The sequence below is a fragment of the Aquarana catesbeiana genome, linkage group LG12 (genome assembly GCF_042186555.1).
Source record: "Aquarana catesbeiana isolate 2022-GZ linkage group LG12, ASM4218655v1, whole genome shotgun sequence".
In the NCBI taxonomy this organism is placed as follows: Eukaryota; Metazoa; Chordata; class Amphibia; order Anura; family Ranidae; genus Aquarana; species Aquarana catesbeiana.
This window is the reverse complement of record NC_133335.1, coordinates 153,430,655-153,454,273: the sequence shown is the minus strand read 5'-3', so window position 1 is coordinate 153,454,273 and position 23,619 is coordinate 153,430,655. Positions and strand designations below refer to the sequence as shown.

Genomic DNA, 23,619 nt, shown 5'->3' with positions numbered 1-23,619 from the left:
TCTCCCCCCTCTCCCCCCCTCTCCACACTCTCCCCCCTCTCCCCCCCTCTCCACACTCTCCCCCCCCCCCCTCCACACTCTCCCCCCCCCTCTCCACACTCTCCCCCCCCCTCCTCTCCACACTCTTTCCCCCCCCTCCTCTCCACACTCTTCCCCCTCTCCACACTCTTCCCCCTCCCTCCACACTCTTACCCCCCCTCCACACTCTTACCCCCCCCTCCACACTCTTACCCCCCCCTCCACACTCTTACCCCCCCTCCACACTCTTACCCCCCCCTCCACACTCTTACCCCCCTCCACACTCTTACCCCCCCTCCACACTCTTACCCCCCCCTCCACACTCTTACCCCCCTCCACACTCTTACCCCCCCTCCACACTCTTACCCCCCCTCCCTCTCCACACTCTTCCCCCCTCCCTCTCCACACTCTTCCCCCCTCCCTCTCCACACTCTTCCCCCCTCCCTCTCCACACTCTTCCCCCCCCCCCTCTCCACACTCTTCCCCCTCCCTCCACACTCTTACCCCCTCCCTCCACACTCTTACCCCCCCCTCCACACTCTTACCCCCCCTCCACACTCTTACCCCCCCTCCACACTCTTACCCCCCCCTCCACACTCTTACCCCCCCTCCACACTCTTACCCCCCCTCCCTCTCCACACTCTTACCCCCCCTCCCTCTCCACACTCTTACCCCCCTCCCTCTCCACACTCTTCCCCCCTCCCTCTCCACACTCTTCCCCCCTCCCTCTCCACACTCTTCCCCCCTCCCTCTCCACACTCTTCCCCCCCCTCCCTCTCCACACTCTTCCCCCCCCCTCCCTCTCCACACTCTTCCCCCCCCCCCCTCTCCACACTCTTTCCCCTCTCCACACTCTTTCCCCTCTCCACACTCTTTCCCCTCTCCACACTCTTTCCCCTCTCCACACTCTTTCCCCTCTCCACACTCTTTCCCCTCTCCACACTCTTTCCCCTCTCCACACTCTTTCCCCTCTCCACACTCTTTCCCCTCTCCACACTCTTTCCCCTCTCCACACTCTTTCCCCTCTCCACACTCTTTCCCCTCTCCACACTCTTTCCCCTCTCCACACTCTTCCCCCCCCCCCCCCCCTTCCACACTCTTTCCCCCCTTCCACACTCTTTCCCCCTTCCACACTCTTTCCCCCTTCCACACTCTTTCCCCCCTTCCACACTCTTTCCCCCTTCCACACTCTTTCCCCCCTCCACACTCTTTCCCCCCTCCACACTCTTTCCCCCTTCCACACTCTTTCCCCCTTCCACACTCTTTCCCCTCTCCACACTCTTTCCCCCCTCCACACTCTTTCCCCCCCCCCTGCCACACTCTTCCCCCCCCCCTTCCACACTCTTTCCCCCCCCCCTTCCACACTCTTTCCCCCTTCCACACTCTTTCCCCCTTCCACACTCTTTCCCCCTTCCACACTCTTTCCCCCTTCCACACTCTTTCCCCCCTCCACACTCTTTCCCCCCTCCACACTCTTTCCCCCCTCCACACTCTTTCCCCTCTCCACACTCTTTCCCCTCTCCACACTCTTTCCCCCCTCCACACTCTTTCCCCCCCCCCTGCCACACTCTTTCCCCCCCCCTTCCACACTCTTTCCCCCCCCCCTTCCACACTCTTTCCCCCCTCCACACTCTTTCCCCCTTCCACACTCTTTCCCCCCTCCACACTCTTTCCCCCCCTCCACACTCTTTCCCCCCTCCACACTCTTTCCCCCCTCCACACTCTTTCCCCCCTCCACACTCTTTCCCCCCTCCACACTCTTTCCCCCCTCCACACTCTTTCCCCCCTCCACACTCTTTCCCCCCTCCACACTCTTTCCCCCCTCCACACTCTTTCCCCCTCCACACTCTTTCCCCCTCCACACTCTTTCCCCCCTCCACACTCTTTCCCCTCTCCACACTCTTTCCCCTCTCCACACTCTTTCCCCCCTCCACACTCTTCCCCCCCCCCCTGCCACACTCTTTCCCCCCCCCTTCCACACTCTTTCCCCCCCCCCTTCCACACTCTTCCCCCCCCCTCCACACTCTTCCCCCCCCCTCCACACTCTTCCCCCCCCCCTCCACACTCTTCCCCCCCCCCTCCACACTCTTCCCCCCCCCCCCTCCACACTCTTCCCCCCCCCCTCCACACTCTTTCCCCCCCCCCCTCCACACTCCCCCCCCCCCCCCCCCCCTCCACACTCTCCCCCCCCCCCCCTCCACACTCTCCCCCCCCTTCCACACTCTCCCCCCCCCCCCTCCACACTCTTCCCCCCCTCCACACTCCACACTCTTCCCCCCCTCCACACTCCACACTCTTCCCCCCCCCCCCTCCACACTCTCCCCCCCCCCCCCCTCCACACTCTCCCCCCCCCCCCCTCCACACTCTCCCCCCCTTCCCCCCCCCCCCTCCACACTCTCCCCCCCTTCCCCCCCCCCCCCCCTCCACACTCTCCCCCCCTTCCCCCCCCCCCCCCCTCCACACTCTTCACCCCCTCCACACTCTTCCCCCCCTCCACACTCCACACTCCCCCCCTCCACACTCTCCCCCCTCCACACTCTCCCCCCCCCTCCACACTCTTCCCCCCCCCCCCCCCTCCACACTCTTTCCCCCCCCCCCCCCTCCACACTCTTTCCCCCCCCCCCCCTCCACACTCTTCCCCCCCCCCTCCACACTCTTCCCCCCCCCCCCCCCTCCACACTCTTCCCCCCCCCTCCACACTCTTCCCCCCCCCACACTCTTCCCCCCCCCCCCCCCCCTCCACACTCTTCTTTCCCCCCCCCCCCCCCTCCACACTCTTTCCCCCCCCCCCCTCCACACTCTTTCCCCCCCCCCCCTCCACACTCTTCCCCCCCCCTCCACACTCTTCCCCCCCCCCCCCCTCCACACTCTTCCCCCCCCCTCCACACTCTTCCCCCCCCCACACTCTTCCCCCCCCCCCCCCCCCCCTCCACACTCTTCCCCCCCCCCCTCCACACTCTTCCCCCCCCCTCCACACTCTTCCCCCCCCTCCACACTCTTCTCCCCCCCCCTCCACACTCTTCCCCCCCCCCTCCACACTCTCCCCCCCAGACCCAAAGCTGGCCCCCTGATCGTTGAAGACTTTGGATACCATAGTCCTCCCCAGATCTTTTATCCTAAGGTGAGACTCTGAGTGTGTCCCCAAAACCCACCACGCTAGATAGTAAAAAGTAGGTGGGTTAAACCGGTTTTCCGCCTAGTACCTTCTCCTCCAGCCCGTATCCCCCCCACCCACTGCTCTGATCTCAATTCCTCGGCAACTTCATCATGTTTATTCCCTAACCTTCCTCAGTCCACCCAGGCAGCTCTGGAACCTGGAGGTCCAGTTTTTTACTAAAGTCCAACAGTTCTTCAGGGAACTGCAACCCAGCAGATGTCCCTTCTCTGTAGCCTACCAAGCATGCCGGGAATCCCCAATGATATTTTATATTCTGGGTCCTCATCGTTTCCAGCAGGGGATTCAGGAGCCTCCTTCTAGCCAATGTATCAGGTGCAAGGTCTATATATATATATATATATATATATATATATATATATATATATATATATATATATATATATATATATATATATATATATATATATATATATATATATCTGTATCTAGGTTCCTTCAAAGACCAAAGGTTGTTTTCCTCTCAATTTTGCCATGATCTCTGCCTTCTCCTCATAAAATTTAAATCTTATAATTATGTCTCTAGGACTAATAGGGTCTGCGTTGTACAGTCTTCCGACCCAATTTACCCTCTCTATTTTCGGGAAATCTTCATTCCTCTTTCCAGTACCGGGCTTAACAGTTTAACCACTTGAGGCTTGGGCCATAGCCGAATGACGGCCACAGCGCAGACCTCAATTTCCAGTAGGCCATCATGGGACGTCCTCCCCTGTGCACGCACACCCTGCAGGGCACGCGGTGTGTGCGCTGTGATCACCGAGTCACGGTGACTCGAATGATCACAGATCTGAGTAAGGGGCCGGTCCCGCCCCTTACCATATGATCAGCTGTCAGCCAATGACAGCTGATCACATGATGTAAACAAAAGCTCGGTGATCCTTTTTTTTTTTTTTTTTTTTTTTTTTTTTTTTTTTTTTTTTTTTCTCCTCACGCTGACAGCGTGAGGAGGAAAAAAAAGCAGATCACCGGCTTATGTCAAAGGGACATCGGTCCCGAAGAGGAAGGAGGCACATATGCCTCATCTGTGCCTGCAAGTGCCACCTGCCATTGCCACATGCCAGTGCCCACAAGTGCCAATCAGTGCCACCTAGCAGTGCTGCCATCAGTTTAAGCAATCGGTGCCCATCACTGCCACCCATCGGTGCCCATCAGTGCCACCTCATCAGCATACATCAACAAAGGAGAAAAATTACCTGTTTGCAAAATTTTATAACAAAATATAAAAAAATATCATTTTAAAAAAATTGTCTTTTTCAATTTTTTTTAACAAAAACTAAAAACCACAGAGGTGATCAAATACCATCAAAAGAAAGCTCTATGGGGAAAAAAAAAGATAAAAATTTCATTTGGGTACAGTGTTGTATGACCGCGCACTGAAAGCTGAAAATTGGTCTGGACAGGAGGGGGGTTTAAGTGCCCAGTAAGCAAGTGGTTAATTATAATACTCCTTAGATCTTCACCTTTTGTTTTCCGGTACAAAACGAATTCTAACGTTTTGCCTTCTACTTCTATTCTCCTGATCTTCCAATCTGTAGAGAATTTTCCTCTGATTCAGTTGTGTCACTTTTATTTGCTCTTTTTAACCAGTTCCCGACTGGTGCACGTCGGCAGAATGGCACGGCTGGGCAAATGGGCGTACCTGTACGTCCATTTGAATTCCCCGCCGTGCCATTGCGCGCGCCGGCCAAGAGTCCCGTGAGTCGGGTCGCGGGTCCCGCGGACTTGATCGCCGCGGGGATACCCGCGATCGCCTCACGGAGAGGACGAACGGGGAGATGCTGATTTAAACAGCATCTCCCCGTTCTGCCTAGTGACAAGTGTCACTGATCACGGCTCCCTGTCATCGGGAGCTGTGATCAGAGTAATGACACTGCGAGCCGATCCCCCTACAGTTAGTAATCACTCCCCTAGGACACACTTAACCCCTCCGTGCCACCTAGTGGTTAACCCCTTCACTGCCAGTGTCATTTACACAGTAATCAGTGCATTTTTAATCTCACTGATCGCTGTATAAGTGACAATGGTCCCAAAAATGTCCGACATGTCCGCCATAACGTCGCAGTCACAATAAAAATCGCTGATCACCGCCATTACTAGTAAAAAAAAACTATTAATAAAAATGCCATAAAACTATCCCCTATTTAGTAAACACTATAACTTTTGCGCAAACCAATCAATAAACGCTTGCGATTTTTTTTTTTTTTTTAACCAAAAATATGTAGAAGAATACGATCAGCCTAAACTGGGGGGAAAAATGTTTTTTTTTATATATTTTTGGGGGATATTTATTATAGCAAAATGTAAAAAAATGTTTTTTTTTTTTTTTCAAAATTGTCTCTCTCATTTTGTTTATAGCGCAAAAAATAAAAATCGCAGAGGCGATCAAATACCACCAAAAGAAAGCTCTATTTGTGGGGAAAAAAGGACGTCAATTTTGTTTGGGAGCCATGTCGCGCGACCGCGCAATTGTCAGTTAAAGCGACGCAGTGCCGTATCGCAAAAAACGCTCTGGTCAGGAAGGGGGTAAAATCTTCCGGGCTGAAGTGGTTAACCTACTTATCTCCTGATCTTGTTGCTCAAGCCTGTTCTTTTTCATCTCTACTCTTTCCAACAGATTTCCCAAGTCTGCTCTCAGAAGGTTTATGTCTGATTTTATTTAGGTTTCCAATCTCTGGAACATTTCCATAATTTCACCTTTTGTGGGAATTTGGTCATTAACTCTTCTTTCCTCTAATCTACTCATTTCCAGTTCACTGTTAAGACATAAGGTCTTTAATCCTTGTCTTTTACTCGCCCTTGCCTAGTGTCTCAGGGTATTACTTCAAGGCGTATCCACCTAGTGTGACCCAGCAGGAGTGCCCTGCACGTATATTGCCAACCGACAGTCCGTAGTATATATGCGTTGCTATGTCTCTCCGTGCCTGGAACAGGGCTCCTCCCAGCTAAGTCACCCCAACATATTCTCCTAGGGTGCCGCTTTAAATACTACCAGCTTGCTTGACCAGTAGGGATTATTCCACTCGTATGCTTAACCCTTCCTGTACGGATCCGAGATCTAGGTGTACCCAGTTATCACATTATCGCGTTGACCAGCACCGCGCTCCACCCAGCGGTGTCACTCAGTGTAGTTGGTATCTGAACATTTGTTATTGTCCCCTCCCTATCCCAATGTCTAATTTCAAATACACATCCACTGTAGTTATTCACCTCCTAAGCTCCTAGTGCAAGCCATTTGTAGAGACAAAGGGGGAGAGACAGAAAGAAAGAAAAACTTATAGTTCAGAGTACATTATGCACTAGTTAACTTCTTGCTATCACCTGAGCAGTGCATATGCGATCTTCCTTCTCAAACAACTAATTCAAGCATACAATTCACCCAAGTCCAGTGATCTCTGGTACACCTATACATCCCCTATGGGGGTACCTCCTTGTTCTGCCTTTCAGGACTGTCCTAACAACGCTCCATGCTGTTCCCACAGGCTCTCACTGCCCGGCTTCGTCCAGTTCCTCCTCTCATTGACCTGGCAGGTCCTCTCCTCTGACTGACCTTGAGTTGAAGGGGATCCAGGGGACTTGCTCCAATATACCGAGGGTAGCATGCCGGGATGGCAGGAGGCGGGGGAGAGAAGGGGGGGGCGCAACTTGCGCTCCCCACCCGCAGCCCATCTGTCTTCCCTCTGTCCATTCTCAGAACGTCCTCCGAGTACACATCAGATCTCTGGGCTAGGTCTCCGTCAGCTGGCCAGGACGTCATGCACAGGGTCCAGGTGGTTCCTTCTCTCCTCCCTCCTCTGAAACTGCCACGGCTGGCTCGGGGTTAGTACCAGCTCCGCACTCCGGCGAGCACACTCGGGCCCCTCCCTTCGTGACGGACACTACGTCATCACGTTTGCCCAGCGTTCCCACATGTTCTTAACTCCTTCACATTCTTTCATCCAGGTTCTAACCAGGCCCTACCCTGCTTAGCCTCCAAGATCAGATCCTTTTTATGGTGCTGATCTCTGCCTGGGGTAAGAATACCTTTTTTCTCCAGTCATCTTCCAGGACGGCACACCTGAGATGACGGGTCTCACCTGACAGGAAACACAATCAACAACAGAGTTTAAAAGGCCCCACCCTTCCCTCTGTCCCTCAGTTATTGATTGTGTTTCCCACAGGATTTTTTTCTTAGACCAAAGTCTGGGACCGAGGTTTCCCCCCTGGGAGTCAGACCTAGAGCAGCCAGTGGTGACTGCGGGGTCTGTTATGGCTCTGCCCTTTCCAAGGGGGGTCTTCCCCGCTTTCTCTCTAAAAGACAGCACTCAGGTGGGATACAGCAAGAACCCCCCTGAGATTATGGTGGCACTAGGACACAGTGAGGATCCATCCCAGTCTCCCCTCCTACCTGACAGTGGTGGATGGCACGAAAGGGCCGCCCGAATATCCCACATCTCTTGGGAAGGAGTCCCTGATGCTTGGTTGCATGTTTTCTGGCTTACTGTGCATAGTGGAGCCGAGGGGTCTCCTGCTCGCCGCTATTCTCCATCGGCATTGGACAGCGAGTTTGCATGAGGTCATTTCCTGTGGTTCCGTTCTACACCCAAAATGGCCGCGAGTGAAGCGGCGAACGTGTATAAAGGCGGTAACGGAGCGGGGGTCCGCGGTCCTGAGTCCCCCAATCTTCCTGGAACGACCCAGCCATGGGTCCAGCATTGGCCTCCACCTCCTCCAGTTTCAAGAAGCTTCTGGCAGTCAGAAAGGCATTGAATTTATTCGAGGACCAGGTCCGGGGGAGATAAGTACAAATCTTCTCGGACAACGCGGTGGCTGTGTCTTACCTGAATCACCAGGGAGGGACAAGGTCCAGCAGGCTATTGAAGCTGACTCAGGAGATCCTGGGGGAAGCAGAGAAGAATATTATCTCAGTCTCGGCAGTCCATATAAAAGGGTCCCTCAGTTTTCAGGCAGACTTCCTCAGCAGGCAGCCCATTCATCAAGGAGAGTGGGAACTGAACAAGGAGTTTTTTTTTTTTCTCTGGTGAGCCAACATTTTGGCAAACCAGAGAGAGATTTGTTTTCTTGCAAGAAGAACAGAAAAGTTTGGAAGTTCTCTCTCACCAGGGAGCAGGGTTCCTGGGGGTAGATGCCTTAGCCCAGAGTTGGGATTTCGACCTGGCATACGCATTCCCTCCCCTAGTACTCATTCCCCAGGTGTTACAAAAACTGTCCTGTTTGCTCGGATGCCTCATTCTGATTGCACCTTGGTGGCCGAAGCGGGCATGGTTCCCCACCCTGAAGAGGTGGTTCGATTGCTCCTCCGTTGCATCTACCATCCCGGTGCGATCTCCTCTGCCAGGGCCCAGTTTATCCCAACCCAGGGTTCCTTTCCCTGACGGCCTGGTTTTTGAGAGGGAGGCCCTCAGGAGTAGGGGATGTTTGGAGAAGGTGATTAATATGCTTTTGCTTAGTAGAAAACCAGTCACTAGACAAATCTATGCAAAAGTCTGGAAGGTCTTCTCCCGCTGGGCTCAGTCTAGGGAAGATACTCTCCAGACAATCCCGACAGTCTTATATTTCCTTCAGGATGGGATTGACCAGGGTTTAGCGGTCAGCACCCTCAGGGTCCAGGTGACAGCCCTATCAGCATTCCTTGGCAGTAGACTGGCTCTGAACCACCTTGTAAAAAGATTTTTGACAGCCAGGGAAAGTGTAACCCCAGTAAAGACAAACCAGTTTCCACCGTGGGACTTGTCCCTGGTACTGGACGCCCTAACGAAAGGGCCTTTTGAGCCGGTGGCTCAAATTTCATTTAAATTTCTTTCCCTTAAGATGGCCTTCCTTCTGACCATCACCACAGCCAGAAGGGTTGGCGACCTACAGGCTCTGACTATTAAAGAGCCCTTTTTGTTGCTCCTAGAGGATAGGGTAATCCTCAGACAGGATCCGCTATATTTACCCAAAGTGACCTCGGGTTTTCACAGGAGATTATCCCATCTTTTTGTCAGAACCCTAAAAATAAGGAAGAAAATTTTCACTTATTAGACGTTAGCCGTTGTCTTCTAGTCTATTTAGAGAGAGTTTAGGAGATCAAACCATCTATTAATTACTTTTTGTGGCCAGAGAAAGGGTCTTCAGGCCTCCAAGCCATTGATAACCAGGTGGATCAAACAGACTCCGATCTCAATAGCTTACAAGCACTCGGGTAGACCTGTCCCAGCTCACCTTAAGGCTCACTCAACTAGATCTCTGGCGACCTCCTGGGCAGAGAGGGCAGGCGCATCGATTGATCAAATCTACAAGGTAGCAACATGGACGAGCCATAATACTTTCCTGAGGCACTACAGAGTTAAACTGTTGTTCCCTTCCCTTGGCGTTCGGCAGGAAGGTCCTACAGGCAGTGGTCCCACCCTAAGGTAGGCCTGAACTTCTTGCTCATCGTCTCAGGTGTGCTGTCCTGGAAGTTGACTGGAGAGAAAATTACCAGTTACACTTACCGGTAACGGGTTTTCTACTAGGAAATCTTCCAGGACGGCAGGCCTACTTCCCTACCCTTAATTGTTGGTGATGTTTCAATTCTTCACAGAATGTACCCTCTGGCACCAGTGTGGGTTTATACTTGGTCATAACTGAGGGACGGAGGGAAGGGTGGGGCCTTTTAAACTCTATTGATTGTGTTTCCCGTGAGACCCGTCATCTCAGGTGTGCCGTCCTGGAAGATTTCCTAGAAAACCCATTACCGTTAAGTGCAACTGGTAATTTTCTGGATGATCGGACCCAAGTATTTTAGCCTTCATGGTTTTAAAGAAGATTTCTCCTATGTTGAGAATCCGGCCTAGATATTCCAGGTAGTCAGATGTGGTGACCCTACTTTGGTCTAAGCGGGCTACCGACTGGTCTATCAAGAACAGATCGACTAGGTAAACCTTAATCATTATACCTTGGGCCCTCAATCTGGCTAGAAAAGGAGCCAGAACATTTGTACTCGAGGTGCAGCAGCTAGACTGGAAAGCAGAGCTACACACTGAAAATGAAGATTTTCCATTTTGAAAGTGGATATTGCTAGTGAACGAGGGAATACGCATATGGAGATATGCATCTTTGACATCGATCGACGCCAGAAGTTCTCCTCCTTGTAGGATGGAGATAACAGATTGGATTGACTTCATGCAAAAAAAAGAGATTATATTCAGGAATTGAATTTGGGATCTTTTGAGATCCAGAATGTCCATTTGGATTTAACCAAAACCCCAACCTCTGCTCATACATGGGGCCATCCTGAACACTTTTTGCCAAAAGATGGTCCAATGCTTGAGAGAAAGATTTATTTTTCTCTAGATCCTTAGGAACGTTTGATCCAAGAAAAAAAAACGAGGAGATGGAAACTCTTGGAACTCCAGTTTGTACGTTGGAGCTATTGAGGAAGTCCCCCATTCGTCTTGACACTCCTTCTGCCAGATCCCTGAGAACTGCAGAAGAATTCCTTATTGAGCAAGCGGGGGGGCACCTCCTCATAAGGAGGCTACAATATCTTGTAGGCTTCCTTCCCCAAGACCTCTTTTGTCCCTGGGGTTAACCCTGAGGATTACCCTTTGAACCTGACGGTGCAAGCCGTCGTGGCTGATGCCCCTGGTACAGAAGAAGGAGCTTTGAAATAAATGGCAAAAGGTGTATCTTCCTTTTTTTTTTTTTTTTACTAGAAATTCTTTGTATATTTTTATCCAAAATATCCCCAGATAGCTGTTTTACCGCAAAAGGAAAACTAGCCAGGAGCTTCTTGCATGACGCTTATAGAAGGGTGCAAGGCAAAGGATAGAATCTGTCATAGCAACTATTGCAAACATAAAGCTACCTCCTGGACCTGCTGAGCATGGTAACCTTGAACACATTCGGGATTACATTGCAGGATCCTGGGGACAAGGCAAGTACACTGCACCAGGATCCTGCAATGTCCCCCCGCTGTGTCCGTGAGCTCTGTTCTCCGCCTGAAGCCTCTGTGTGCCGGGCTCTGTTCCCTGCGAGCGTCGCGACGCACGGGGGGCGGAGCCCGGTGACAAATTCAAAAAAGTGAAAATTCATAACACAGTACACTGTAATCTTACAGATTACAGTACTGTATGAAATTTCACATCCCCTTTGTCCGTAGTGCTTGCTTTGTCCAATGCCCTGCATGCAGAGATAGAGATATATATATATATATATATATATATATATATATATATATATATATATATATATATATATATATATATATATATATATATATATATATATATATATATATATTATATTTTAGTACGATAGTAAATTAGAACACTTGCAATAGTGAATCGTGGGGAAATTCATTTTTATTATTATTATATTATTATAATTTATGATTTTGTGTTTCAAACTTCATCATACCCGGGATGTCTACTAGACTCTCTTGTTTGGACAGATTTAAGTGTGTTATTGCTAAAAACTACAGGCCTACAATATAAAACGTCAAATTTCTATGCAAAATAATTGTACCGCTTTCAGCACCTAAAATCTGACATAATCATACCGCCAGGGAGGTTAAACTGGTTTCTCAACGAATAACCAATTACTGTCAGCGCAGGCTGAGACACTCAGCCTGCCAGAGAAAAAAAGTGTGTGTTTTTTTTTTAACACACAGTTAAGGGTACATAAATGTGGAGCGGATCAGCAAGAATTTGTATCATCAATCTTACAGATTGTGAAAGCTGACTCTTGACCACACTGGGATGTGATTAAAGTCGCTAAAACTTTTTTTTTTTTTTTTTTTTTTTTTTTTCAAAAACCTACCATGACTGAGGAAAGAGTAAAATGAACAGGGGCTGCAGTGTTAAAAACAGTTGCAAACATTTCATTGACCTGATGCTCACTCTGACCAGCCACCCCCTCTCAGGGGAGGATGCCTTTTGTAGAGTAGGCTTTCCAGAGCTTGAGGGAGACCCTTTTAGCTCCTTTTTTGGAGGGGGTTTTAACCCCCCCCCTTCTGAACATAGCCCGATGCACAAAGCGGAGGTACTACCAAAAGAAATCGCATCCATTGCTTGAGCAATAGGCAGCCACTGCCGCCGCTATTAATGCTCAGCCTGAAAATGTGTAAAATAGTAAATGTGTAAAAAAAAAAAAAAAAAAATGCCTGTGTCACCAAACAACATCTTTCTTGCCCCTCTTGCTTTTGTGTCCCTCCGCAGCTTGCAGCAGTAACCATGGTGCTTTAAAAAAAAAAAAAACACTTTCCTGCGTGGGACGTTGGAGGACGCCAACACCACGCTAAGCCCCGCACCCTCCATCACCTACAGCCCCCTATCATCTGTTTCTCAACACCTTAGACACTGGCGAAAAAAGTGAGGTACTCCCAGTAGTGGAAGGGGTTATAAAAAAATAATAAAAAGGAAATAACCGCACTAAATATAAGTGAAACAATCTCCAAGACTTCCGTGAGGAAGTACATATATAAATACAAAAATGTTGAAAATTATTAACAATTAAATTATGAAAAGTACATGGGTCAACACATATATGTATGAATCAAACATGAGTGCCCATATGTGATATTTGCGAATAAAAATAAGTGTCCATATATAGTAACAGAAAATAAAAATGTGAAGTAATGATCTGAAAACAGTCCAAGAAAGACCCCTTGGATGAATCCAGAGTCAATGGTGTAAAAAATATGAGTGACAACCCATACAGTATCCGCAAATACCCAATAATTGCGCTTACCGCAAGGCAAGCGTACACCAGCCTGTATCACGTCTTGGGTTGGAGAATCCAGATGGTGCTCTTAGACTGTATACATCGTAGCTGAAAGGATGCAATGAGGACACCAAACTTCCATCTCATGGACATGTAAATAAAAGGAAACTGGCCATAGTGTAATACTGCCAAACTAGTTAAAGTTTAGAAAAGGTAGAAAACTTACACTAGTGCATAAAGATACAGCAGGAAAAAATCAAACTCAGTAGTGAAGATGAGACCCCACACTCCGTGCAAATATTGCGCTTACCACAAGGCAAGCCAACAACAGCTTGTTTTCAGTATTGGTTAACCACACCACACTACACTACTATCTCACAAGCATGTAAATAAAAAGGAACTGGCCATAGTGTAATACTGATAAAAACGATTTAATAGATAAAGGTAGAAAACTCACATGAGTATGTAAAAATACAGCAAACAGCCGGCCGGCATAGCGAGCACCCGTCCACACTGAAAATGGCGATGACGTCAGAGCGTCAACCTCCCGACGTACGTTTCACCACAAATGGACGACGCCATTTTACATACTCATGTGAGTTTTCTGCCTTTTATCTATTAAATCGTTTTGATCAGTATTACACTATGGCCAGTTCCTTTTTATTTACATGCTTGTGAGATGTCATTTTGGAGTCTCTGCTGTATCCCCCGGTTCCTGCCGCAAGCAGTCCAGAACGCCAATGGATCTCTCATACTGCTATTGAACATAAGCTGTGGTTGGCTTGCCTTGCGGTAAGCGCATTATTTGCCTGGTGGTGGATCACGTAGTGTAGTGTGGTGTGGTTAACCAATACTGAAAACAAGCTGTTGTTGGCTTGCCTTGTGGTAAGCGCAATATTTGCACGGAGTGTGGGGTCTCATCTTCACTACTGAGTTTGATTTTTTCCTGCTGTATCTTTATGCACTAGTGTAAGTTTTCTACCTTTTCTAAACTTTAACTAGTTTGGCAGTATTACACTATGGCCAGTTTCCTTTTATTTACATGTCCATGAGATGGAAGTTTGGTGTCCTGACTGCATCCTTTCAGCTACGATGTATACAGTCTAAGGGCACCATCTGGATTCTCCAACCCAAGACGTGATACAAGCTGGTGTACGCTTGCCTTGCGGTAAGCGCAATTATTGGGTATTTGCGGATACTGTATGGGTTGTCACTCATATTTTTTACACCATTGACTCTGGATTCATCCAAGGGGTCTTTCTTGGACTGTTTTCAGATCATTACTTCACATTTTTATTTTCTGTTACTATATATGGACACTTATTTTTATTCGCAAATATCACATATGGGCACTCATGTTTGATTCATACATACATGTGTTGACCCATGTACTTTTCATAATTTAATTGTTAATAATTTTCAACATTTTTGTATTTATATATGTACTTCCTCACGGAAGTCTTGGAGATTGTTTCACTTATATTTAGCGCGGTTATTTCCTTTTTATTATTTATTATATAGGGAGTGGACTTTGTCTAAGGGCGTGCCAGTGTCCATCATCTGAAGGTGGCCTATAACCCACATAGTAACTACTATGGCTCTGTGTCCCGTGATGTACAATTAAATGATCACATAGAAAAAAAACATTATAAACGGCTTTTTTTTTTTTTTTTTATCTATACGAAAATGTTTTGCCTTTCATTTCTATTTTAAAAAGTGGTTGTTAACCACTTGAGCCCCGGACCATTATGCTGCCTAAGGACCAGAGGTCTTTTTCCAATTTGGCACTGCGTCGCTTTAACTGCTAATTGCGCGGTCATGCAATGCTGTACCCAAACGAAATTTGCGTCCTTTTCTTCCCACAAATAGAGCTTTCTTTTGATGGTATTTGATCACCTCTGCAGTTTTTATTTTTTGCGCTATAAACGGAAAAAGACCGAAAATTTTGAATAAAAATGATATTTTCTACTTTTTGTTATAAAAAAATCCAATAAACTAAATTTTAGTCATACATTTAGGCCAAAATGTATTCGGCCACATGTCTTTGGTAAAAAAAATGTCAATAAGCGTATATTTATTGGTTTACGCAAAAATTATAGCGTCTACAAACTAGGGTACATTTTCTGTAATTTACATAGCTTTTAGTTTATGACTGCCTATGTCATTTCTTGAGGTGCTAAAATGGCAGGGCAGTACAAAACCCCCCCAAGTGACCCCATTTTGGAAAGTAGACACCCCAAGGAAATTGCTGAGAGGCATGTTGAACCCATTGAATATTTATTTTTTTTGTCCCAAGTGATTGAATAATGACAAAAAAAAAAAAAAATATTTACAAAAAGTTGTCACTAAATGATATATTGCTCACACAGGCCATGGGCCTATGTGGAATTGCACCCCAAAATACATTCAGCTGCTTCTCCTGAGTATGGGGATACCACATGTGTGGGACTTTTTGGGAGCCTAGCCGCGTACGGGGCCCCGAAAACCAATCACCACCTTCAGGATTTCTAAGGGTGTAAATTTTTGATTTTACTCCTCACTACCTATCACAGTTTCGGAGGCCATGGAATGCCCAGGTGGCACAAAACCCCCCAAAATGACCCCATTTTGGAAAGTAGACACCCCAAGCTATTTGCTGAGAGGCATATTGAGTCCATGGAATATTTTATATTTTGACACAAGTTGTGGGAAAGTGACACTTTTTTTTTTTTTTTTTTTTGCATAAAGTTGTCACTAAATGATATATTGCTCACACAGGCCATGGGCATATGTGGAATTGCACCCCAAAATACATTTAGCTGCTTCTCCTGAGTATGGGGATACCACATGTGTGGGACTTTTTGGGAGCCTAGCCGCGTACGGGGCCCCAAAATCCAATCACCGCCTTCAGGATTTCTAAGGGTGAAAATTTTTGATTTCACTCTTCACTGCCTATCACAGTTTCGGAGGCCATGGAATGCCCAGGTGGCACAAAACCCCCCCAAATGACCCCATTTTGGAAAGTAGACACCCCAAGCTATTTGCTGAGAGGCATGGTGAGTATTTTGCAGCTCTCATTTGTTTTTGAAAATGAAGAAAGACAAGAAAAAACATTTTTTTTTTTTTTTTCTTTTTTCAATTTTCAAAACTTTGTGACAAAAAGTGAGGTCTGCAAAATACTCACTATACCTCTCAGCAAATAGCTTGGGGTGTCTACTTTCCAAAATGGGGTCATTTGGGGGGGGTTTGTGCCACCTGGGCTTTCCATGGCCTCCGAAACTGTGATAGGCAGTGAAGAGTGAAATCAAAAATTCACGCCCTTAGAAAGCCTGAAGGCGGTGCTTGGTTTTCGGGGTCCCGTACGTAGCTAGGCTCCCAAAAAGTCTCACACATGTGGTATCCCCGTACTCAGGAGAAGCAGCAGAATGTATTTTGGGGTGTAATTTCACATATTCCCATGGCATGTTTGAGCAATATATCATTTAGTGACAACTTTGTGCAAAAAAAAAAAAAATGTGTCTCTTTCCCTCAACTTGTGTCGCAATATAAAATATTCCATGGACTCGACATGCCTCTCAGCAAATAGCTTGGGGTGTCTACTTTCCAAAATGGGGTCATTTGGGGGGGTTTTGAACTGTCCTGGCATTTTATGCACAACATTTAGAAGCTTATGTCACACATCACCCACTCTTCTAACCACTTGAAGACAAAGCCCTTTCTGACACTTATTGTTTACATGAAAAAGTTATTTTTTTTTGCAAAAAAATTACTTTGAACCCCCAAACATTATATATTTTTTTAAAGCAAATGCCCTACAGATTAAAATGGTGGGCGTTTCATTTTTTTTTTTCACACAGTATTTGCGCAGCGATTTTTCAAACGCATTTTTTGGGGAAAAAACACACTTTTTTTAAATTTTAATGCACTAAAACACACTATATTGCCCAAATGTTTGATGAAATAAAAAAGATGATCTTAGGCCGAGTACATGGATACCAAACATGACATGCTTTAAAATTGCGCACAAACGTGCAGTGGCAACAAAATAAATACATTTTTAAAAGCCTTTAAAAGCCTTTACAGGTTACCACTTTAGATCTACAGAGGAGGTCTACTGCAAAAATTACTGCCCTCGATCTGACCTTCGCGGTGATACCTCACATGCATGGTGCAATTGCTGTTTACGTTTGACGACAGACCGCCGATTGCGTTCGCCTTAGCGCGAGAGCAGGGGGCGACAGGGGTGCTTTTTTTTTTCTTTTTTTTTTTTTTTTTTTTTCTTTATTATTTTTCTGCTTTTTTTATCTTATTTTTAAACTGTTCCTTTCATATTTTTTTTTTTTTAATCATTTTTATTGTTATCTCGGGGAATGTAAATATCCCCTATGATAGCAATAGGTAGTGACAGGTACTCTTTTTTGAAAAAATTGGGGTCTATTAGACCCTAGATCTCTCCTCTGCCCTCAAAGCATCTGACCACACCAAGATCGGTGTGATAAAATGCTTCCCCAATTTCCCAATGGCGCTATTTACATCCGGCGAAATCTAAGTCATAAAATGCTCGTAGCTTCCGGTTTCTTAGGCCATAGAGATGTTTGGAGCCACTCTGGTCTCTGATCAGCTCTATGGTCAGCTGGCTGAATCACCGGCTGCATTCTCAGGTTCCCTGTTGAGACAGGAGAGCCAGAGAAAAACACGGAAGACGGTGGGGGGGGGGCTTTCCCTCCCACGGCTTGTAAAAGCAGTCTAGAGGCTAATTGGCCGCTAGGATTGCTTTTACATGAAAGCCGACCGCTGGCTGAAAAGAATGATACCAAGATGATACCTAAATCTGCAGGCATCATTCTGGTATAACCACTCAAAGTCGTGAATGGCGTACCTGAAGACAAAAAAATGGTTAACAATAAAGCACAGTAAACGGTAAAGTATAAAAAATTGCATACCTGAAAAAGCAAACATGATAAAACATAATAACAATAAAACATTGCAGAATAGAATACAGTAAAAAAGAGCAGAACAATAGAGAGAGAATAGAGAGAGAGAGAACAATAAAACGACAACTATTTTTTTTTTTATTTTATATATATATATATTTTTTTTTTGACACTTTTTTTGTAACTAACTTTTGTAACTGTAACCGGTTCCAGGTTCGGGTCTCACAAAATGCGATGGCATCTTGGGAGACCCTGTGAAAGTGTGCCTAGTCTGTGCAATGCTGTACCCTACGCTAATACTCAACTAGTGCATGGTAGCGTTCAAAACATTCACCAATGCAAAGACCAGGATTGTCAGGACAGGAGGGACAATAATAGCGGGTGTCACGCCTATATCCGCGCTTGCTGCAGACACAACATCTTTTTTGGGGGTTCGTTGGGTAGGGGTACTCTGGAGGACATAAAGAAAATGCCTCTCATGCAGCCGACTGCATTTGATTGGGGATGTGAATGGGGGAAGTACGGGCGCTGCAGAAGTGGTGGGTTCCCAATTAGGATTGGCGAATGCAGCAGGAAGGGCACTATGGGCACGACGGGCCTGTGTTTGTCTTTTTGGTGGCAGCGGGACACTACTTGTGCTTGTCCCCTCACCAGCTTGAACTGCACTTATGGGACTCGCCACGTCACCAAGTGTTGCTGCAGTGCTGGTTTGACTACGACCGGGGTGTACTAGGCCGCTGGTGCTTGCCAGTTCACCAAAACGCTACCAAAAAAACTGTTAGCGATCGCAGGGATCAAGGCCTGACTCTGCAAACGCTGCAGTTATGCGTTTAGTGGTTTGTAAGTGTCAGTGATCGATCGATACTGCACTTGGGTGGGCTGGGCTGGGCCGGGCGGAGGGGCAAAACGCAGGTGCTAGCAGGTATCTGGGCTGATCCCGCTAACACTGCGTTTTTGGGAACCCTAAACTGCTGGGGACGCTAGTATAGATCTGATCGGATCAGATATTGATCCGATCAGATACTATACCACTAAGGGAGGTGTACGGTGCGTGCGTGGGTGTTAGCGCTACTGGCGCTAACCTGACGCTGCCTGGTGCTTGCTTGCCAGTTCACCAAAATGCTACCAAAAAAACTGTTAGCGATCGCAGGGATCAGGCCTGACTCTGCGAACGCTGCAGTTATGCGTTTAGTGTTTTGTAAGTGACAGCGATCGATCGATACTGCACTTGGGTGGGCCGGGCGGAGGGGCAAAACGCAGGTGCTAGCGGGTATCTGGGCTGATCCCGCTAACACTGCGTTTTTGGGAACCCTAAACTGCTGGGGACGCTAGTATAGATCTGATCGGATCAGATATTGATCCGTACAGATACTATACCACTAAGGGAGGCGTATGCTGCGTGCGTGGGTGTTAGCGGTACTGGCGCTAATCTGACGCTGCCTGGGGCGACGCATATCACCGCCGGGCGATCAGGGGGCTAAACCTTTATTCGGTAATAAACGGCGGGTGCCCTGACACTATAAAAAATAAACGAACTAACCAGCGTCAACCGTAACGTTTATACGGTGATCAGTGGTGAAAGGGTTAACTAGGGGGCAATCAAGGGGTTAAAACATTTATTAGATAGTATATGGGGGTCCCTGACACTATAAAACGCTGACGGCGAACCTAAATATTTACCTCACTAACTAGCGTCACCAGCGACACTAATACAGCGATCAGAAAAATGATCGCTTAGCAACACTGGTGACAGGGGGTGATCAAGGGGTTAAAACTTTATTAGGGGGGGTTAGGGGGGTACCCTAGACCTAAAGGGGGGTAATACTAACTGTCCCAACACTGTAACTGTCACAAACTGACACTATGCAGTAATCAGAAAAAAAAAAAAAAAAACCTGCTGGTGTCAGTTTGTGACAGGGGGGGGGGGGTGATTGGGGGGGGGATCGGGGTGTTTTGTGTGCCTGGCATGTTCTACTGTGTGTGTGTGTGTGTGTGTGTGTTGTGCACTTACATTGATGTCTTCTCCCCTCGGCGCTGGAACGTAATACCGAGCCGAGGGGAGATGACATCATTTCCTTTGCTGCTGTTTAGCATACAGCAGCAAAGGAATGTTCCCATTGGCCGGCGGCGATCGCGAGGGGGGGGCCACGAACGGATGGCCTCCCCCTCATCTCGGATCGCCGGGGAACAGAACGGGACCGCCTCGGGCACCGGGGGGGGGTCCGATCGGACCCCCCACCCGCGGAAGGCAAATCACGTACATGTACGTGATTTTGCCTGCCCGTGCCGCTTTGCCGACGTAAATCGGCGTTAGGCGGTCCTTAAGTGGTTAACCCACTTCTACTAAATTGTGTTATCCCATCTGTACCATGATTACCATGATAACATTTTAAGCAACAGACAGCATGGATTCTAGAAAGACAGAAGTTGTCAGACAAACCTGATTTCTTTTTATGAAGAGTTAAGTAAAACCTTGGACAGAGGGGTGGCTGTGGACGTGGTACACTTGGATTTTGCAAAAGCGTTCAACACAGTTCCCCACATGTGGCTCATGTGTAAGGTAAAGTGAACAGGCTTGGAAATATCAGTTTGTAAATGGATAGAAAACTGGCTAAAAGACAGAATTCAGAGAGTAGTGGTTAATGATTCTTACTCTGAATGGTCTAAGGTTATCAGAGGTGTACCCCAAGGTTCAGTGCTGAGACCCTTTACTTTTTAATATCTTTATAACTCATATTGGGTCTGGGATCAAAAGTAACATTTCTGTCTTTGCAGATGACACCAAGCTATGCAGTAGAATAATGTCCTTACAGGGTGTCTCCAATTTACAAGCCAACCTCAATGCACTGTCTAATTGGGCGACTGTGGCAGATGAGGTTTAATGTTGAGAAATGTAAAGTTATGCACTTGGGGGCTAAGAATATGCATGCATCATACATGCTAGGGGGAGTACATATGAGGGAATCTGCAGTGGAGAAGGATCTGGGGGTTTTGGTACATCATAAGCTCAATAATAGCATACAATGCCAAGCTGCGGTTTCCAAAGCGAGCAAAGTCCTTTCTTGTATTGAGAGGTATGGACTCCAGAGAGAGAGAGATAATTTTGCCCCTGTTCAAATCATTAGTAAGACCTCATCTGGAATACGCAGTTCAGTTTTGGGTACCAGTTCTCAAAAAGGATATCGGGGAACTGGAGAGTGCAAGAGAAGGGCAACCAAACTGATAAAAGGCATGGAGGAGTTCAGCTATGAGGAAAGATTGGAGGAACTGAATTTATTCACTCTTCAGAAGAGGAGAATAATGGGGGATTTGATCAACATGTTCAAATATATAAGGGGTCCATATAGTGAACTTGGCGTTGAGTTATTCTCTTTACGGTCAACCCAGAGGACACGGGGCACTCTTTACGTCTAGAGGAAAAGAGATTTCATCTCCAATTATGCAAAGGTTTCTTCACAGTAAAAGCTGTGAAAATGTGCAATAGACTCCCACCAGAGGTAATTCTGGCCAGCTCAGTAGATTGCTTTAAGAAACGCCTGGATACTTTCCTAAATGTACATAATATAACTGGGTACTAACATTTATAGGTAAAGTTGATCCAGGGAAAATCCGATTGCCTCTTTGGGGATCAGGAAGGAATTTTTTTTCCCTTGCTGTAGCAAATTGGAGCATGCTCTGCTGGGGCTTTGTGCCTTCCTATGGATCAACCGAGGGTATAAAATTGGGTATATTGGATTGTACAATATTTTTTATTTATTGTTTTTAAGGTTGGACTGGATGGACTTTTTTTTTCTTTTTTCAACCTGACTAATTATGTAACTATGATAACGTGTCCCTGTGTAATGCAAAAAATCTGCCGATCTGTACCAATATAAGCTCCGGGTGCTCAGCTGATTCCTCTCCTCTTTTCTCTCTTCGGCTCACAGCTGCAGTGGGCGGGGTCGAGCCCTCCCGCTGACGTCAGCTGGGGAGGAGAGGGAGAGTGCCGACAATTGGCTGAGCCAGCGGAGCTTATACAGGTACGTACAGATCAGCTGATTTTTTTACATTCCACAGGCACAAAGACACATGTTATTGTACAGGGGGGGATAAGACAATTTAATAGCAGATATGAGAGCAGTGGGGGTGTGCGAGCGCTGGTACGAGCAGGGAGATGGGGTGGGCGGACAGAGAAGACACAGGAGAACTGCAGAGAGCAGGCTGCGGATGACGGAATCGCGCAAACTGACCACGGTATCAGGGCTGAAGTGGTTAAGGGAATAGGATCTGGTGGGGGGTTTTTTTTTTTTTTTTTTGAGTGGGGGGGTTAACGCTTTTAACTTCAGGATGTAATAATGACACATCTGTATTTGTAAATTGGTTATTTTAATAAGTAAAATGTTTCATAGCATTGCTGCAGTTAGGCTACACTTGTACATTTAGAAAGCAAATTGTCTGTCTTGTTAAATATGTTTGTTACAATCAGACTATATCTCAACAAATTGCTACATATTCTGCACTTGGAGAAATGTATGACTTTAGCATTTGTTTGAAATTGCAGCTGACCATGTGTCGCATCTAGAAAATGTTTCAGAAGATGAAATCAATCGTTTGTTGGGCATGGTGGTGGATGTGGAGAACCTCTTTATGTCTGTGCACAAGGAGGAGGATACTGATACCAAACAGGTCTATTTTTACCTGTTTAAGGTAAAATCCGAAGAGCAGCTTTTAATTTGTGTTGTTATATTGAACTTGAGTTGATCTCAATAATATTTTACATTTTTTGTAGCTTCTTAGAAAATGTATTCTGCAGATGATCCGACCGGTGGTAGAAGGGTCCCTTGGAAGTCCACCTTTTGAAAAGCCAAATATTGAACAGGTAATTTTTAGCCAGTTTTTGATGTCATATTTTTTATTATTGCCAGCAGTTCAGTATGTTTTCTTGTTAGTAGTTTGACATATCATTTTATAACAGGTATCCATATAGTAATTATTGTGGTCATGTGTGCCTGCTGCTATTGGCAGGTTGATAACATGGAATCTCTGGGAAAATCTCCCTATGCTGTTTGTGGATGTCAGAATAAGCTAGTGGGTAATAAAAGCTCTAGCTTGTTTTTTTTTTTTTTTTTTTTTTTTTTAGTGGCCAGTGATAAAACACTGGGTTGTTTTTTATACCCTCCGACTCTTTGTTGTAGTTTAGGCCACCCATCATAGTGATAAGCCAGTAGGTATGGGAGGAGGCAGGCCACAGTGCTGGTTTCCTAGCTAATGTTTCTGTTGGCGTAATAGGGCTCCTCAGATTGAGGGAACCTGAAACTAGCTTTAAACCCCTGGTACGCGTTGGAATATTCAAAATGAGAATGTGTCAGAATCTACATTTAACTGGAAGATTTTCCTGCTTAACCACATTCCTACCGCGCATAGTGATATAACGGCGGCAGGAACCCTTTGTCCCTCCGGGCCGCCACCATATGACGTCTTTTACTTTCTCAGCCTCTAGGCACCCGATGCGCGTGCCCGGCGGCCGCGATTGTCCGTGAACAGCAGGACCGAGGATCTGTGTGTGTAAACACCGATCCACGTCCTGTCAGAGGAGAGGAGACCGATTGGTGTGTTCCCAATACAGAGGAACACCAATCGGTCCCCTCCCCCTACAGTTAGAATCACTCCCTAGGATACACATTTAACCCCTTCCTCGCCCCCTAGTGTTAACCCCTTCCCTGCCAGTCACATTTAAACAGTAATCGGTGCATTTTTATAGCTCTGTTCACTGTATAAATGTGAATGGTCCCAAAATAGTGTCTGAAGTGTCCGCTGCAATATCGCAGTCACGATAAAAATTGCAGATTG

At 46.8% G+C, this 23,619-nt stretch overlaps 1 protein-coding gene across 1 annotated transcript in view; it reads left to right on the top strand.

Moving 5' to 3' along the window:
* Positions 1–23,619, top strand: part of KAT2A (lysine acetyltransferase 2A) — a 152,580-nt gene that overhangs the window by 44,014 nt on the left and 84,947 nt on the right. Inside the window, exons 3-4 of the mRNA XM_073606108.1 lie at positions 22,331–22,476; positions 22,559–22,648. Coding sequence (XP_073462209.1) covers positions 22,331–22,476; positions 22,559–22,648 — 236 coding nt within the window. The remainder of the gene's footprint in view (positions 1–22,330; positions 22,477–22,558; positions 22,649–23,619) is intronic.